The following is a 20,677-nucleotide window of genomic DNA, read 5'->3' as shown; positions in this document are numbered from 1 at the left end:
CCGGATTAAATTTAACAAATTTCACAAGGTCAACAATATGTTGTTTGCTCCAGAGTGGGAACTCAGAAAACTCTATACAGTTATACCCCAAATCACAAACCAAAATATATTGTTTATCAACTTGCGTTATGCTAGATGTTAGTATGTATTAATGTAAATAATTTTTAATTAGTTCAATTAGATAACAGATAGAAGAAGTCTAAAAATATTGTTTATTCAAGTGAACTATTGTTTTAAAAATTAATAGTTTATACGATTAAATATAATGAAATCTTATCGCCATAAGTTATTTTTTATTTTTCCGAATATTTTTATAACGCATTACAGATTCTGGATAAAATAAAACCATTCATTTTTAGATATAAAAACTAAAAGAAATTGAGTAAATTGAGTTAGGTACTTAAAGGTTTTTTGTTTTGTTTCCCCTACAAACTTGTTTTGTTAGATCATCACTTTTCCCTAGAACACTTTAATTCAGATTCCTTGTAGGCAGGACTACTCACAGCTCAGATCATATTTTTGTGAGGGAGACATGGAGACGTCTTTCGCAGACCACAAGTACGAACCGCACTAATGACAGGAATACCGTAATACCGTTTTCTCGTACCGGAAAAAAAAAACAACCCCAAACCCAGCCGGGAGAAGCTTGAGAAAATTGCTATTTTTTTAAAATTATTTGACATTTTGTTTAAACGAATCTGAATCACATTTAAATGTAAGTTCGGGAGAACACGGCCGAGAATTTGAATACATACAACCGGAAACAAAAGACGTAGGTAACGAGAAATTGATGAAATCCACAGACGGAAATAGCCCGTCCAATTTTCTCACCGGGGCGTGGAAGCGTTGACACGGAAGAAGAAGTGATGTCCATTCCTCATAGGCGTGGTCCCATAACGCCCTCCCCCCTGCTCCGCGGATCGATCTAACCTCGACGATGTTAAACGCCGTGTTCTATTCTCGGGAGCGGGGGCCGGCGTGGACCGGACCACGCCTAAGGTTGCCCGTGCAGTGCCGCGGTTGCCTCTCCGCTGCAGGCATCGCCTCCTCGGGCATGCTCCGCAGGTACGCCAACCTCGCGACTGTCTTCACCCACAGTTGTCACGGGTCCTACGAAACCCGCTAGCGTCCGGACTTCTTCTTGAATGCGCTGTCGTTTTTCTTTTCCTAACCTAAGTTAAAACTAAGTGTGTATGGGAGTAGATGTATATAGTTCATATGGGGGCACCGGTGGGTGGTGGGGGATCGGGGATCCGATCCAGCCACCTTAACGCTTCGCTTCATCAGCCATGTTGGATTATGTCACTTCCTTCGACCATACACACACGAAAAAGTGTCCCGTTATGTTCATCAGCCATGTACGCACGAAAAAGTGTCCCGTTACGTTCATCAGCCATGCACGCACGAAAAAGTATCCCGTTACGTTCATCACCCATGTTGGATTACGTCACTTCCGCCGGCCATACACGCACGAAAAAGTGTCCCGTTATGTTCATCAGCCATGTACGCACGAAAAAATGTCCCGTTACGTAACGAACGAACGGAGGAGGACGGACAGACCAGCTTGCCAGGACGTCTCGCTCTGAAAAGTATTAGGCGGTAATAAACAGCCAGGAGGTAACGAATATAAGCCTACTTCTACACGTGTTATGAACGCCGGATACATACGGCCAGGCAACCATGTGTTTTGGCGCGCTCTACTTCCACGACGCGCAACGGCACCGGCAAGTTTTTATTACTACCTCCTCTCAAGTTCTGATCTCCTAATACTTCACAGCAGAGAAGCGCTGTTGGTCGGAGCCTGTAGGTACTTCCTTCGCACACCTAACCTAACCTAACCTAACCTAACCTAACCTAAACTAACCTCACCTAACCTAATCCATATGCTAATCTATGCTAACCTAACCTAACCTAACCTAACCTAACCTAAACTAAACTAAACTAAACTAACCTCACCTAACCTAATCCATATGCTAATCTATGCTAACCTAGCCTAACCTAACCTAACCTAACCTAAACTAACCTAACCTAACCTAATCCATATGCTAATCTATGCTATGCTAACCTAACCTAACCTAACCTAACCTAACCTAAACTAAACTAAACTAAACTAAACCTAACCTAACCTAACCTAACCTAATCCATATGCTAATCTATGCTAACCTAACCTAACCTAACCTAATCCATATGCTAATCTATGCTAACCTAACCTAACCTAAACTAAACTAAACTAAACTAAACTAACTTAACCTAATCCATATGCTAATCTATGCTAACCTAACCTAACCTAAACTAAACTAAACTAAACTAAACCTAACCTAACCTAACCTAACCTAACCTACCCAAACCTAACCTAACCTAACCTAACCTAACCTAATCCATATGCTAATCTATGCTAACCTAACCTAACCTAACCTAACCTAATCCATATGCTAATCTATGCTAACCTAACCTAACCTAACCTAACCTAATCCATATGCTAATCTATGCTAACCTAACCTAATCCATGCCAATCTATGCTAATCCATGTCAATCTATGCCAATCCGTATGCCAATCTATGCTAATTCGTATACCAATCTATGCTAACCTGTATGCCAATCTATGCTAATCCGTATGCCAATCTATGCTAATTTATATGTTAATCCATGCTAATCCATTTGCCATTTTGTATTTCTAGTAATTTCCACCAACTTCGAATCGTGACGTCACCGTTGCACTTTTCGTCACGGCCGCCATCTTGGATTCGAATTTTTTTTTCGAACTTAAACTTTTCGAAATTTGATGTAAACATCAGCCGCCATCTTTTGCCTTCCTTAATACATACCTAAGACGTCACATTTGAAATTAAAATTATTATACAGCCACCATCTTTAATTCCAGCACAGACTACCAGATGGCGCTAAATTCAAAAATTAGTTGCCATAGGCGAAGCCATCTTGGTCCTCAAGTTGGTTGGTAGATGTCGCTAGTATCGCGCGCCAAATTCAAAAATTAGTTGCCAGAGGCGCCGCCATCTTTAATTCTTAAAGTTACTGCCGGAGCGCGCCACCGTCGCCATCTTTAATTCTTAAATTTACTGCCGGATGTCGCCAAGTCGGTAGCCTGTATTCACCAAGTTCTCTGTTGCCGCCATCTTTAATTCATAAAGTCGCTACCAGATGGCGCCACTGTCGGCCATCTTTAGTTCAAGGCATTGTCGCCGGATGATGACAAGTTTGAATTTAAAAAACCTACAAGTGTTATGCAATGTGTAACCAGTCGAGACAAGTCGAGATAAGTTTGGAACATGAAGCCATATTCTAAACTACGTTTAATATATATATGTATGCATTTATATGTTTAGGTTTGATGATAGAGTAATGCAAGGGAATGGCTTTTCATTTATATTTGCGACAAACAAACCATCCATCCGATTACATTATTCCAAGTAACCATATTGGATGATGACATCACCGTTGCAATTTCCGTTACGGCCGACATCTTTAAATATATTATCCGAGTTTAATGAAAATTTTTTTTTAAATTTATAAAAAAAAAAAAACTTTTACGACACTGAGCTCGGAGTCCTCGGTTCGAATCTGGTGAGGGCAAAAAAAATGGCGACCGATCCTTCCCTCGTGGTGGCTGCAGGCAGACTGACTCCCACCACTTTTTTTTTCAAAGTATATATAATGTCATCTAGTATGATGCCATCTCCGCCATCTTGTCTTCGATGCTGGAAGCCATCATCATTGTATCGTCAGCGAGAGTACGCTGGCGCCATGTTAGTTTAGTTCTTATCCACTAGAGTGCAGTAATCATTTATTACTGTGACACCAGACATCTTGAAATTTGGCCGCCATCTAGAAAAACCGTAATTATTTAGTTAGGAATTCAGGAAAAAATCCAAAATTCATCAAAATAATCACTCATTAACTTACATATTGATTCGATCCGCTCCAGTCCTTGGTTCGATACTATATCGATGCAATAAAGTTTAATTTTATGAAAAAAAAAATAATAATTTCAAGAATTCATGTTCAACATTCTTAAAGAGAAATAAATCCTCTACTACCATCATCCTATCAGACATCAAGACCAACATCTTTGGAATATTCGTAATAATTAACCTAGAAATTCAGGAAAAAGTTAAAAATTCATTAAATAAATTTGCAAACAATATACTGATTAATTAGGTCGACTAAGGTCCTTGGCACGATCCTGGACGAAGCTAAAATATAATTTAATTTAAATACCAGAAAAGTGTAAGGTTCGAGAAATAAAACACCACAAAGTCTTTTACAAACATAATATTTATTACACAATTTCTATCCTACTACAGGATTACTTGCGAAAGCCAGCAATCTTATAAACATTTAGCCCTGCATAGACGTGCAACGACTACTTCTTAGCTCCAACAGCTCCAAATGCTCCAACAGCTCCAACAGCTCCAAATGATCCAACTGCCTTTTCTTTCAACAGCTCCAATGATATTGGGCTACAATGGTACGAGTCTAAGAGACTACGATGCTACAAGGCTACGAGTTTAAAAGGATCTAGCTGGTTCCGAGTTAAACATGACTGTGAGACTGCATGACTAAAAGACCGCATTGCTACGAAACTACATGTCTATGAAGCTACATGGATACAAGTCTACTCGGCTCCAACACGCAATCTACACACAGTACACACAGGAAACTGAACGTACACACAGTACACACAGGAAACGGAACGTACACACAGTACACACAGGAAACGGAACGTACACAAAGTACACACAGGAAACAAAACGTACACACAGTACACTCAGGAAACGGAACGTACACAAAGTACACACAGGAAACAGAACGTACACACAGTACACACAGGAAACTGAACGTACACACAGTACAAACAGGAAACGGAACGTACACACAGTACACACAGGAAATGGAACGTATACACAGTACACACAGGAAACGGAACGTACACACAGTACACACAGGAAACGGAACGTACACACAGTACACACAGGAATCGGAACGTACACACAGTACACATAGGAAACGGAACGTACACACAGTACACACAGGAAACGGAACGTACACAAAGTACACACAGGAAACAAAACGTACACACAGTACACACAGGAAACGGAACGTACACAAAGTACACACAGGAAACAGAACGTACACACAGTACACACAGGAAACTGAACGTACACACAGTACAAACAGGAAACGGAACGTACACACAGTACACACAGGAAACGGAACGTATACACAGTACACACAGGAAACAGAACGTACACACAGTACACACAGGAAACGGAACGTACACACAGTACACACAGGAATCGGAACATACACACAGTACACATAGGAAACAGAACGTACACACAGTACACACAGGAAACGGAACGTACATACATTATACACAGGAAACGGAACGTACACACAGTACACACAGGAAACGGAACGTACACACAGTACACACAGGAAACGGAACGTACACACAGTACACACAGGAAACGGAATGATCATACATACAGTAGCGGAAACACACAGGATTAGTTGGAAATCGGAATACAAGAAATAAAAATATTAAATTTTTACTTTCAATATTTAATTACTTCTCAACATTACCCAAATACAAGTAAAAGAAGCCATTATTGTATGTAGCCAGCTCTCCTCAGTTCTTTGATTATGAAGGATATTTCTTTGATGCACGAATAGTTTCCTGCACAAAGCGAGCCATGTAGAAGTCTTAGCCGGTCAACCAATATGTTTGGATCTATCCATGACGTGTAATCAATCTCTTCTACCACCATCTTACTTGCTTGTTTATTATAAATTCTTTTATAATCACAATCGTCCCAGTGATCATAATAAGCATTATCAGATTTATTTATTATAACACGACGTTTCCATCGTTTCGGTCTCAGGACATCGCCACATTCTTCGATCTTGTCAGCTCTAGGTGCTTCATCACAGTCTATGCCTTTGTCAACAGCATCAGAGTCACTGTAACAATCACTGTAGAAGACATCCTCTTCACCCAGATTACCGTATGAATTCGCTATCGATGATGTCGAAGTGTCTTCATCGTCTTCATGCTTCCTTTCTAGGAGTCCATCATTTTTACAAAGAATGGAGGATCTACTGAATATAGGCTTGAATGTATTCTCACTTTTCACGGTGTTGATACTTACATTAGTTTCAGTCTTCCCGAAGCCATTAGCATCCTTCAATTTATGTTCTTCCTCACGATCGGGTGAGCTAATACCATCACGCTCAGGACAAGGAAAATTATTGTCGTAATGCAGATCACTCTTCTTTAGTCTAGTGGATTCATCGGTGTCCTCTATGCCGTAAGTAGTCTTGACTTTACATGTTCTACCATGTCTTTTTAAGCTGTCAATTCGTGTTAACAACCTGCTACAACGATTACAGCTTAACATGTTGCGTAGTGGGTTTCTAGCACAATCATTCTTCTCATGACGTCTAGCATTCCTTCTCATGACAAAATCCTTGCCACAGTATCTACAGTGGCTTCCTTCCGATTCAGCTGCAGATAACAAACCATGATCCATGGTAGCTTCTGTGACTAATGTTAGATACAAACTGTCAGTTTTCTCCAATTGGAACCATTTCTTAAATAGAATTTTTTAAATATTTCATCAGCGAGAGTTAAGTTATCTAATGCAAAGCAAATTGATACAAGTAGTTCTGGCTGTCATCAAAAGATGTCGCCACGTGTTGCTTGCAGGTAAATAATATCTATTTCATTAATGCGGGATGCGGAATGCTCACTATCGATCGCAAAGGAAGGTTAGTTTCGCTAGACTCCAAGGAGAAGGAAGTTCGACCTTCCTGTTAGTGCTTCTTAGATTTCTCATAGATTATTATTATTCGACTGAGAAATGATTTTTTTAAATATCCACCTGATAAAAATATTACAAGTGATGATTCAGTGGCAGAAGTTCACTAATTAAATGCAACCTTGAATAAAAATTACATGCCTCATTAAGTAAAAAAATCCTTCATGCAGAGATCAATTCCTCATCAGTAACCAGAAGCACTCGGAGAAAACCATCAGATGTCTAGTCAGGAATAATCAAAAGCACCCCGAGAAAACCATCAAAATATTGTCAAGTATAATCAGGAGCACACGGAGAAAACCACAATAATATTGTCAAGAATAATCGGAAGCACACGGAGAAAACTATCAAAATATTGACAATAATAATCAGGAGCACACGAAGAAAACCACCATAATATTGACAAGAACGAACAGGAGCACCCGGAGAAAACTACCATAATATTGACAAGAATAATAAGGAGCACACGGAGAAATCCACCATAATATTGTCAAGAATAAACGGGAGCACACTGAGAAAACCACCATAATATTGACAAGGATAATCGGAAGCACACGGATAAAACCGCCACAAGTTTTGTTTGATATCATAAAATTACAACAAAAAAATATTAAAAAATTAAAAATATAAACGAATAAAATTCAAAATCTGATTCTGGCTTGTACTAGAACTCTAACTTTGCACATCAAAGAGAAGTTCACAAGCTAGCAGAATCAGATTTTGAATTTTATTCGTTTATATTTTTAATTTTTTAATATTTTTTTTGTTGTAATTTTATGATATCAAACAAAACTTGTGGCGGTTTTATCCGTGTGCTCACGATTATCCTTGTCAATATTATGGTGGTTTTCTCAGTGTGCTCCCGTTTATTCTTGACAATATTATGGTGGATTTCTCCGTGTGCTCCTTATTATTCTTGTCAATATTATGGTAGTTTTCTCCGGGTGCTCCTGTTCGTTCTTGTCAATATTATGGTGGTTTTCTTCGTGTGCTCCTGATTATTATTGTCAATATTTTGATAGTTTTCTCCGTGTGCTTCCGATTATTCTTGACAATATTATTGTGGTTTTCTCCGTGTGCTCCTGATTATACTTGACAATATTTTGATGGTTTTCTCGGGGTGCTTTTGATTATTCCTGACTAGACATCTGATGGTTTTCTCCGAGTGCTTCTGGTTACTGATGAGGAATTGATCTCTGCATGAAGGATTTTTTTACTTAATGAGGCATGTAATTTTTATTCAAGGTTGCATTTAATTAGTGAACTTCTGCCACTGAATCATCACTTGTAATATTTTTATCAGGTGGATATTTAAAAAAATCATTTCTCAGTCGAATAATAATAATCTATGAGAAATCTAAGAAGCACTAACAGGAAGGTCGAACTTCCTTCTCCTTGGAGTCTAGCGAAACTAACCTTCCTTTGCGATCGATAGTGAGCATTCCGCATCCCGCATTAATGAAATAGATATTATTTACCTGCAAGCAACACGTGGCGACATCTTTTGATGACAGCCAGAACTACTTGTATCAATTTGCTTTGCATTAGATAACTTAACTCTCGCTGATGAAATATTTAAAAAATTCTATTTAAGAAATGGTTCCAATTGGAGAAAACTGACAGTTTGTATCTAACATTAGTCACAGAAGCTACCATGGATCATGGTTTGTTATCTGCAGCTGAATCGGAAGGAAGCCACTGTAGATACTGTGGCAAGGATTTTGTCATGAGAAGGAATGCTAGACGTCATGAGAAGAATGATTGTGCTAGAAACCCACTACGCAACATGTTAAGCTGTAATCGTTGTAGCAGGTTGTTAACACGAATTGACAGCTTAAAAAGACATGGTAGAACATGTAAAGTCAAGACTACTTACGGCATAGAGGACACCGATGAATCCACTAGACTAAAGAAGAGTGATCTGCATTACGACAATAATTTTCCTTGTCCTGAGCGTGATGGTATTAGCTCACCCGATCGTGAGGAAGAACATAAATTGAAGGATGCTAATGGCTTCGGGAAGACTGAAACTAATGTAAGTATCAACACCGTGAAAAGTGAGAATACATTCAAGCCTATATTCAGTAGATCCTCCATTCTTTGTAAAAATGATGGACTCCTAGAAAGGAAGCATGAAGACGATGAAGACACTTCGACATCATCGATAGCGAATTCATACGGTAATCTGGGTGAAGAGGATGTCTTCTACAGTGATTGTTACAGTGACTCTGATGCTGTTGACAAAGGCATAGACTGTGATGAAGCACCTAGAGCTGACAAGATCGAAGAATGTGGCGATGTCCTGAGACCGAAACGATGGAAACGTCGTGTTATAATAAATAAATCTGATAATGCTTATTATGATCACTGGGACGATTGTGATTATAAAAGAATTTATAATAAACAAGCAAGTAAGATGGTGGTAGAAGAGATTGATTACACGTCATGGATAGATCCAAACATATTGGTTGACCGGCTAAGACTTCTACATGGCTCGCTTTGTGCAGGAAACTATTCGTGCATCAAAGAAATATCCTTCATAATCAAAGAACTGAGGAGAGCTGGCTACATACAATAATGGCTTCTTTTACTTGTATTTGGGTAATGTTGAGAAGTAATTAAATATTGAAAGTAAAAATTTAATATTTTTATTTCTTGTATTCCGATTTCCAACTAATCCTGTGTGTTTCCGCTACTGTATGTATGATCATTCCGTTTCCTGTGTGTACTGTGTGTACGTTCCGTTTCCTGTGTGTACTGTGTGTACGTTCCGTTTCCTGTGTGTACTGTGTGTACGTTCCGTTTCCTGTGTATAATGTATGTACGTTCCGTTTCCTGTGTGTACTGTGTGTACGTTCTGTTTCCTATGTGTACTGTGTGTATGTTCCGATTCCTGTGTGTACTGTGTGTACGTTCCGTTTCCTGTGTGTACTGTGTGTACGTTCTGTTTCCTGTGTGTACTGTGTATACGTTCCGTTTCCTGTGTGTACTGTGTGTACGTTCCGTTTCCTGTTTGTACTGTGTGTACGTTCAGTTTCCTGTGTGTACTGTGTGTACGTTCTGTTTCCTGTGTGTACTTTGTGTACGTTCCCTTTCCTGTGTGTACTGTGTGTACGTTTTGTTTCCTGTGTGTACTTTGTGTACGTTCCGTTTCCTGTGTGTACTGTGTGTACGTTCCGTTTCCTATGTGTACTGTGTGTACGTTCCGATTCCTGTGTGTACTGTGTGTACGTTCCGTTTCCTGTGTGTACTGTGTGTACGTTCCGTTTCCTGTGTGTACTGTGTATACGTTCCATTTCCTGTGTGTACTGTGTGTACGTTCCGTTTCCTGTTTGTACTGTGTGTACGTTCAGTTTCCTGTGTGTACTGTGTGTACGTTCTGTTTCCTGTGTGTACTTTGTGTACGTTCCGTTTCCTGAGTGTACTGTGTGTACGTTTTGTTTCCTGTGTGTACTTTGTGTACGTTCCGTTTCCTGTGTGTACTGTGTGTACGTTCCGTTTCCTGTGTGTACTGTGTGTACGTTCAGTTTCCTGTGTGTACTGTGTGTAGATTGCGTGTTGGAGCCGAGTAGACTTGTATCCATGTAGCTTCATAGACATGTAGTTTCGTAGCAATGCGGTCTTTTAGTCATGCAGTCTCACAGTCATGTTTAACTCGGAACCAGCTAGATCCTTTTAAACTCGTAGCCTTGTAGCATCGTAGTCTCTTAGACTCGTACCATTGTAGCCCAATATCATTGGAGCTGTTGAAAGAAAAGGCAGTTGGATCATTTGGAGCTGTTGGAGCTGTTGGAGCATTTGGAGCTGTTGGAGCTAAGAAGTAGTCGTTGCACGTCTATGCAGGGCTAAATGTTTATAAGATTGCTGGCTTTCGCAAGTAATCCTGTAGTAGGATAGAAATTGTGTAATAAATATTATGTTTGTAAAAGACTTTGTGGTGTTTTATTTCTCGAACCTTACACTTTTCTGGTATTTAAATTAAATTATATTTTAGCTTCGTCCAGGATCGTGCCAAGGACCTTAGTCGACCTAATTAATCAGTATATTGTTTGCAAATTTATTTAATGAATTTTTAACTTTTTCCTGAATTTCTAGGTTAATTATTACGAATATTCCAAAGATGTTGGTCTTGATGTCTGATAGGATGATGGTAGTAGAGGATTTATTTCTCTTTAAGAATGTTGAACATGGTTTCTTGAAATTATTATTTTTTTTTTCATAAAATTAAACTTTATTGCATCGATATAGTATCGAACCAAGGACTGGAGCGGATCGAATCAATATGTAAGTTAATGAGTGATTATTTTGATGAATTTTGGATTTTTTCCTGAATTCCTAACTAAATAATTACGGTTTTTCTAGATGGCGGCCAAATTTCAAGATGTCTGGTGTCACAGTAATAAATGATTACTGCACTCTAGTGGATAAGAACTAAACTAACATGGCGCCAGCGTACTCTCGCTGACGATACAATGATGATGGCTTCCAGCATCGAAGACAAGATGGCGGAGATGGCATCATACTAGATGACATTATATATACTTTGAAAAAAAAAGTGGTGGGAGTCAGTCTGCCTGCAGCCACCACGAAGGAAGGATCGGTCGCCATTTTTTTTGCCCTCACCAGATTCGAACCGAGGACTCCGAGCTCAGTGTCGTAAAAGTTTTTTTTTTTTTTATAAATTTAAAAAAAATTTTTCATTAAACTCGGATAATATATTTAAAGATGTCGGCCGTAACGGAAATTGCAACGGTGATGTCATCATCCAATATGGTTACTTGGAATAATGTAATCGGATGGATGGTTTGTTTGTCGCAAATATAAATGAAAAGCCATTCCCTTGCATTACTATATCATCAAACCTAAACATATAAATGCATACATATATATATTAAACGTAGTTTAGAATATGGCTTCATGTTCCAAACTTATCTCGACTTGTCTCGACTGGTTACACATTGCATAACACTTGTAGGTTTTTTAAATTCAAACTTGTCATCATCCGGCGACAATGCCTTGAACTAAAGATGGCCGACAGTGGCGCCATCTGGTAGTGACTTTATGAATTAAAGATGGCGGCAACAGAGAACTTGGTGAATACAGGCTACCGACTTGGCGACATCCGGCAGTAAATTTAAGAATTAAAGATGGCGACGGTGGCGCGCTCCGGCAGTAACTTTAAGAATTAAAGATGGCGGCGCCTCTGGCAACTAATTTTTGAATTTGGCGCGCGATACTAGCGACATCTACCAACCAACTTGAGGACCAAGATGGCTTCGCCTATGGCAACTAATTTTTGAATTTAGCGCCATCTGGTAGTCTGTGCTGGAATTAAAGATGGTGGCTGTATAATAATTTTAATTTCAAATGTGACGTCTTAGGTATGTATTAAGGAAGGCAAAAGATGGCGGCTGATGTTTACATCAAATTTCGAAAAGTTGAAGTTCGAAAAAAAAATTCGAATCCAAGATGGCGGCCGTGACGAAAAGTGCAACGGTGACGTCACGATTCGAAGTTGGTGGAAATTACTAGAAATACAAAATGGCAAATGGATTAGCATGGATTAACATATAAATTAGCATAGATTGGCATACGGATTAGCATAGATTGGCATACAGGTTAGCATAGATTGGTATACGAATTAGCATAGATTGGCATACGGATTGGCATAGATTGACATGCATTAGCATAGATTGGCATGGATTAGGTTAGGTTAGCATAGATTAGCATATGGATTAGGTTAGGGTTAGGTTAGGTTAGCATAGATTAGCATATGGATTAGGTTAGGTTAGGTTAGGTTAGGTTAGCATAGATTAGCATATGGATTAGGTTAGGTTAGGTTAGGTTAGGTTAGGTTTGGGTAGGTTAGGTTAGGTTAGGTTAGGTTAGGTTTAGTTTAGTTTAGTTTAGTTTAGGTTAGGTTAGGTTAGCATAGATTAGCATATGGATTAGGTTAGGTTAGTTTAGTTTAGTTTAGTTTAGTTTAGGTTAGGTTAGGTTAGCATAGATTAGCATATGGATTAGGTTAGGTTAGGTTAGGTTAGGTTAGCATAGATTAGCATATGGATTAGGTTAGGTTAGGTTAGGTTAGGTTAAGTTTAGTTTAGTTTAGTTTAGGTTAGGTTAGGTTAGGTTAGGTTAGGTTAGGTTAGCATAGCATAGATTAGCATATGGATTAGGTTAGGTTAGGTTAGTTTAGGTTAGGTTAGGTTAGGTTAGGCTAGGTTAGCATAGATTAGCATATGGATTAGGTTAGGTGAGGTTAGTTTAGTTTAGTTTAGTTTAGGTTAGGTTAGGTTAGGTTAGGTTAGGTTAGCATAGATTAGCATATGGATTAGGTTAGGTGAGGTTAGTTTAGGTTAGGTTAGGTTAGGTTAGGTTAGGTTAGGTGTGCGAAGGAAGTACCTACAGGCTCCGACCAACAGCGCTTCTCTGCTGTGAAGTATTAGGAGATCAGAACTTGAGAGGAGGTAGTAATAAAAACTTGCCGGTGCCGTTGCGCGTCGTGGAAGTAGAGCGCGCCAAAACACATGGTTGCCTGGCCGTATGTATCCGGCGTTCATAACACGTGTAGAAGTAGGCTTATATTCGTTACCTCCTGGCTGTTTATTACCGCCTAATACTTTTCAGAGCGAGACGTCCTGGCGAGCTGGTCTGTCCGTCCTCCTCCGTTCGTTCGTTACGTAACGGGACATTTTTTCGTGCGTACATGGCTGATGAACATAACGGGACACTTTTTCGTGCGTGTATGGCCGGCGGAAGTGACGTAATCCAACATGGGTGATGAACGTAACGGGATACTTTTTCGTGCGTGCATGGCTGATGAACGTAACGGTACACTTTTTCGTGCGTACATGGCTGATGAACATAACGGGACACTTTTTCGTGTGTGTATGGTCGAAGGAAGTGACATAATCCAACATGGCTGATGAAGCGAAGCGTTAAGGTGGCTGGATCGGATCCCCGATCCCCCACCACCCACCGGTGCCCCCATATGAACTATATACATCTACTTATGGGAGGGGTCTAGGTAGGGAAGACTCTATAAGTGCGTCTCAGGGCAAGCCCTATACGCTCTAAACATGCGGGTTTTTAACCATGCAGAAAAGGTCACGTGCATCATGTGCTAGGAGGGGATTGGCCAGCCATGGCAGACGTTTTTTGTCATGACTAACTCCCCTCACTCTTAATTATAGACTAAAACTAGATAAGTTGGTGTCCGCTGTTCTGATGGTTCGCATTCCGGTACAGCGTTGCCTGATTTCTAGCGTGTTCAACTTTTCAAAATTCGAACACTTGGGTTTTCTGGTTAAAAACCAAACTGTCGTTTGATTATCCGGCAATCACTTTAGGTAATCACTTGGTATGTATCGAACAGAAGTGAAACTCCTTGCTTATTATTAGGGCCGTGCACATTTCGCGAAAATGATTCAGAGACTAGTTATAAGTTAAAATAATGTAGCATCGTCTGTGTTTTTTTTTTGGATTAGGCGGTTTCTTTCGGGAACGCGTCGATTGTTACAACACCAATCACAGTAATTCAGCGCGGAAGTAAACGTGGCCTGAGTGGCTCGGTCAAACAAGGCAATGACTTCTCTCGCAGACGGCCGCCAATCACAAGGAAGAAACCGCTGTTGCGGGTATACCGTGTTGCAGTCTAATAGGAGTTCAGATTTATTCGCGAAAAATGCCTGCCGCTACTTATTATGTTATTGGTAGAGACATGCAAAATTAACGGATTCATTTCGCGATAGGCTAGCATTAAAACAACTATACCTTCGTACCGCTTCTGCGATTGGCCCACATTTTATCCGGGGAACTGTGAGTCAATGGGAAACACTAAACCAAGAAAGTGCCGAATTACGGACAGCCTAGTTGAGACGTCTCACGCGTCAGTAGCCAATGAACAGGTGTAATTTCCGCGAGTATTTAAAGGACTGTGGAGTCTATCCTATAGGTCAATGAATCCGCGAATTTTGCAGGTCTCTAGTTATTGGTAGGGACAGGAAAAATTCGCGGGTTCAATGACCTGTAGGATGAACTCCATTGTTCTACGTACACTCGGTCAAATGCCATCCACTCATTGGCTGCTGTCTTGTGAGACGTTCCAGCGTAGCAGCCTGTGATTCGATAAAGATTTGGTCGGGTGTTTCTCATTGGCCCAGAGTCATCCAGGTGAGTTGCGAGCCAATAGCAGAGGCAGCACTGAGGTATAAAGATTTGTATTTTAGCCTATCGCGAAATGAATTCGCGAATTTTGCAGGTCTCTAATTATTGGTTATGGTGTGCAAGTGTGCAAGTATACAGTGTATACAGTGTCATTTCTATCGCTCTCCCGCCGTCTCCTCTTCCACCGGTTCCCCCACCACGTACCTAACTGTTCCCCTCATGCGATCGGAGATCGGAATTTCGTGACGCTCGAAAATAATTGTAGCGCCCTCTCAGCAAAGAAGTTTCACTTGGAATATATATATATATAAATATATATATATAAATATATATATACACAAGGACGTCGGAACGTTTTCATGAGTTGGAGGGGGGGGGGGGGGCGAAAAGATGTATCACAATTACCTCAGTCCTAGAGCGGTGGGTCCTGGGGCCCTCCCCCGGAAAAATTTGGAATTTTAGATGCAAAATTGTGCTGTTTAATGAGTTTCCGAACCAAAATATTAAATATACCATTCCAAGAATTTGATGACGTAGTATGTATTAAATACTATTCTGACAGTAGATGTAGTACAATTTAAATGAAATACAATCTAGGAACTTGCAATCATTTTACAGTATATTGACAATCATAAATTTGAGTTTTCTAATCAATGTGATCACCAATGCAACATTTGTAACTACTGGTTGAGAAAAATACTACTAGGACCAAACATTTATTCTGGGAAAAGGAGGGGGGCGAAATGCTACTCTCGCCCCCCCCATTCATAACAGCACGGGGGCGACTCGCCCCTGCTGCCCCCCCTGTTCCGACGTCCCTGTTTATATATATATATATTTTTTTCCTACACTAAGCGAAGCATGTAGAATTCTAAGACGATCAACTAATTCATTGGGGTCGTCCCAATATACATAGTCAAATATCTGATCACTTTCTAGCTTTTTTTTTAAAACCTTCACCGTGTATTGTTAGTTCACTGAAGAGATTAGCGAGAATGTGTATATATATACACACACCTATAGATTTCAAGAAGAGCGCCAGCTCGTTGGAGCGCTGGGACCGTACAGGAGCTGGCGTGTTGCAGGGTGGTGGTGCCGGACGCGCCGGGCAGTGGCGGGGATGCGGCTCCGCGGCCCGTGGCGTTCTACCGGCTGGTGAGTGGCGCCCGCGTGTGCTGGCCTCGATCCCGCTCGTCCTGAAACTAGACCAACATAGATTCAGCAAATAAAAAAAAAATCTAGTGACTTTAGTTGCACGTCAATAGAATGTTAAAAAAAAAAAAACTCTGCTCTATGGTGTGTATCCCTTATGATTTATGTACACTAGTACACATGACATAATTGTACATAAGTAAGACATAAGGTTTTAACAAACAAATAATTTTGGAAAATAGTAATTACTTGATTTATATTAATTAATATATATATAGTTAAGTATAAATTTGTATTTAATTTTTTGAACAGAAAATATTTACAAAAATTACTAAATTGTTTCCAAGACAAAACGATGATCACATCCGAAGCGAGAAGGCACATTGGATGAAAATTGGACTTGCCTTTCGGGTCTTTCCATCTTTCATGGTTTACAGATAACCCTTCAGACAAATAAATGCGCTAATAGTTACAAATTTTTTTTTATCGTGTGTTAATCGCTGTACACACAATTTGAAACCAACGTTGACAAAAATTAACAAAAACAATATATGTTAGAGGTCTTGAAAAAAATTATAGTATGTGTCGGCACTGGCAACGAATCGTAAACTTTAAACCACAATGATTGGACTAAGCTTGTGTTTAGTTGATAGGATATCAGAAACGATATAACATTAAAAACAGAGTTACCAAAAGTAGTCTTTCACCCAGACATGCCCTCTTATTTTAGTCTTGTTAATAGGCCTATTCCTAGAAAATTATTATGTTATATTATTATATTAAATTATTATATATTATAATATTTAAAAAATATAATTGTTCTAAATTTTAAAATAACTTATAACAATACGAATAACGTGTCTGAAACGGATTTTATGTGAGGGATTGATTATGATAGATGTGAGTCAGAGGCACGTAATTAATGCACGTAGTTAAATATTAGACTGCAATTTTGTATGCACGCCACCTGGTTCGTATAATTTTACAGTTAATTGATTCTTAATTAATATTCAATATTTAATTTGATTCATATTTCCCTGCATTGTACAATGTGAAACAATATAAAACTATCACAGTCAGTCTCTTCGCTATAATGAGACAATAATTACCATAAAATACTTAACAAAACATTTCTCCAGAAAAAAAAATGTTTCGTCTTTGGGTAGATTTCAAATAAATACCTAGCAACGTATTGTTGGTCCGGGTTCGATTCACGGCGGGGTTGAATTTTTTTTTGCAAGTGGGAATTGTGGCAAACATTGCCGTTTCAAACAAAGGTTCTGCTCTGTCTTTCTTAATGTAAATGAAGTGATATTCTATTTTGTAATTTTCACGCTTGTGACGACAGCCTAATTCCAATTATTTGGGCGCCATTTTAAACATATGTGAAATGTTTAGAACTGTATCTTGTTTTATCATAAAAAGCTGAAAATCAATTGTAAAATTATATTTACGGGATTACAAATATTAACACTATGTCTTATTTTTCCTTTAACTAGTGATTCTAAGTTACTTTGTGATTATAATGTCAGGTTACCGTTTGCAGTGAGCACAAGATATGAAATTTTACTTAGTCTGTAACTGGAAGATAATCTAGTAGGCCTATTTCCAAACGATGGAAAACAAAAAAAAAGTATTTTGAATATTATGAAATTTGTGGTTTTATTCCACAATGAACTACCTGGGCAAGTTACTATGTTCACAGCAAGTAAAGAATCAAGCAAAGATTCCTATCGATCACGAATCGTCACAATAGTTAATCAATTACCACATTTCGACATATTACCTTTTAGTTTTCCAACTGGTTATGTCAGTTATTAGTTTATTTCTGGCATCCAACAATGTCAACGGCAACCACCGGAGGTCCAGTTCTTTGACAGTAATGTCTTAAAGCAAGCTGTAACTGTTCAATCAAATAAACCCGCAGAAAGCAAAGTAAAATACAAAAAAAAAAAAAAAAAAGAAATGTTACCAACTCAATTAACAGAGGTAGAGCAATATATGAGTCATCCACATGGCCACCACATTCGATTACGGGCCCTAGACCCAGGATCGGAGACGGACACCCCCCCCCCCCCCCCCCCCAACAATTTTACAGTCACGTGCTACATTATAATTGCATGGTTATTTCTTATCTGCACTCTTTTTAGAATGTTATTTAACATGAAAATACAGGGTATAATTATGTTTACTATGTTATAAGTCCGAACTAAGCTTTATTTATAAAATTATTTTTCTTTAAAATAACCACAGTGAGTAGGTATGTATATTTGAAGGGGCAAGTGGATGAAGGCGTTATGTTACAAAACTATTGTTTTGAGGAAAAGGCTCCGAAAATATTTTGTTTGCTACTTGCTTATGTGTAAACAAGCACCTTTATCAACTCGTAACCATGTTATTTTTGAAGTAAGAGGGAAGGTGTGTTTACCATTACATAGAATGCATCGTAACACCTTCATCCCTGGACTTAGTGCAAATTTTTCAATGTAACATAACACATTCATCCACTTACCCCTTCAATTTTATTTCACACACTGAGTTGAAAATGCACGGGGCTGGGCCCGGGCCCTGGGACCCAGGGGTCCACCCAGCCAGGGTCATGAATGTGAGTGCCTGTGACCCCGTGACCCCGGCAGTTCCGCTACGCGACGTGGCGCGAGCTGGGGCTCACGCTGCTGGGGGCGGCGCTGGGCGTGGCCTCGGGCTGCGGCATGCCGCTCATCATCATCCTGTACGGCGAGTTCACCACGCTGCTGGTGGACCGCCACGTGGAGAACACCACCAGCAACCCCACGGCGCTGCTCAGCCTGTACGGCGGCGGCCGCATCCTGTACGTATGCGAGCTTTGAATATATATACTGTATAGAAGTCGCCAGCCCAGGTTAAAATTCCTAATACGGTTTGAGGTAGTTGCGGTTTAATTCACCGCCGCAATCGCCACCATCTCTAGGGCATCGACTTGTGGTGGTCCCTAGCGGACAAGTGTCGAACTCTTCAAACACCCCTTCCCCCTCCCACTGAACGACCTAGAGCTGCAGTGAATGATAGGTGGGGGGTGCGGGGAATGACAGCGGGCGACAGTGCTGCGCTCTAACGTGTAAATAACAACCTAAGACGATACAGGGCGTTACGGCAGCGCCCTGCAGCGGTGAAGTTCCCAAGCTGCTCATCATACGCTCCTGAAAAACGTAGAGTAAATCCTATCCACTCGCGACTTCTATACAGTATATATATTCAAAGGTACGAGCGACCGCTCCTGCCCGCGAAGGAATGTCCCAGTTACACCATTTACAACCACCTTCAGCTATACGGCACACATCCCACACTTTGGTTAACACGTCCGGAGTAATGGAAGCAATTAGCCCCTTCAATTCTGTGTCTCAACTCCGGCAGATCATTGGGTAGCGGCGGAACGTAGACACGATCTTTTACGAAGCCCCAAAGGAAAAAAAAAAATTCGCATGGCGTGAGGTAAGTGAACGCGCGGAGGCCAGCGAAATAAGCGTTAGCTCTGTCGTCTCGACCATTACGGACTAAATCCAACGGTCAGGGACTTCCAAGTTCAAACTGAACGCACGTTGAACTGAAATTACTGATTCACTCTCAGCAAATTGCTGAAGACAAAAACGCTTTACGCTCAGGAGTCACCATTTTCCTCAGGTGGCGCTGCAAGCGATGAAACAACAAATAAGAACTTGCGCGTGCGCTTATCTAAAACTGAGTTACTCTTTAATTGTGACCTTGAACCAACACTTTACAACTATTACAGTTGATACTATTAAAATTAATAACTGGGACATTCTTTTATGGACATACTGTACAATGCATGGTATTTAAAAAAAGGGTCTAATATGCTCCTCTACACAGCATGTCCCATAACTAGGGGCAAGCATTTTTCGCGAATAAATCTGAACGCCTATTAGACTGCAACAAGGTATACCCGCACCAGCGGTTTCTTCCTTGTGATTGGCGGCAGTCTGCGAGAGAAGTCTTTGCCTTATTTAACCGGTCCACTCAGAAATAATTTGCTTTCGCACTCAACTACTGTTATTGGTGTCGTAACAATCGACGTGAAACTGAATTAAATTAGCCAACCACGAAACACAGTTATTGCTACAGTGTTTTAACTTTCAGCTAGTCACGAAATCTTTTCGCGAAATATGCATGCCCCTACCGATAACTCAACGTCAAGCCGAGACCAGTGGATAATAAATATTTCACGGTTCTGAATCAAGAAATCAAAATTAGAAAAAAAGTGTCGTGGTTTTTGAGCTATATTCATTTCTCCTTAAGTTTTTAAATCCTCACTTTTCACCAAATTATTATATCCTGAGGCTAAACATTTTTGGTATGGAATCATAATCAAACCTTCGATATAAGAATTCCAAATAAAAAAAACATGCTATAATATTTATTTTTGCACGACTAATTTGTTAACAATTAAAATCGAGCGGCTTTGACTATTAACATATCAAAATTCTTGCTAAGTTCCAAAATTTTTTTTACAGCATGACTAA

The 20,677-nt window shown here is 39.8% G+C and overlaps 1 protein-coding gene across 1 annotated transcript in view; it reads left to right on the top strand.

Moving 5' to 3' along the window:
• Positions 1–937: 937 nt before the first annotated feature.
• Positions 938–20,677, top strand: part of LOC134532242 (multidrug resistance protein homolog 49-like) — a 140,973-nt gene continuing 121,233 nt past the window's right edge. The window contains exons 1-3 of the mRNA XM_063368663.1: positions 938–1,065; positions 16,094–16,163; positions 18,797–18,990. Coding sequence (XP_063224733.1) covers positions 938–1,065; positions 16,094–16,163; positions 18,797–18,990 — 392 coding nt within the window. The remainder of the gene's footprint in view (positions 1,066–16,093; positions 16,164–18,796; positions 18,991–20,677) is intronic.

Source organism: Bacillus rossius, chromosome 5 (assembly GCF_032445375.1).
Source record: "Bacillus rossius redtenbacheri isolate Brsri chromosome 5, Brsri_v3, whole genome shotgun sequence".
Taxonomy (NCBI): Eukaryota; Metazoa; Arthropoda; class Insecta; order Phasmatodea; family Bacillidae; genus Bacillus; species Bacillus rossius.
This window is presented reverse-complemented; position numbering and strand designations above follow the sequence as displayed.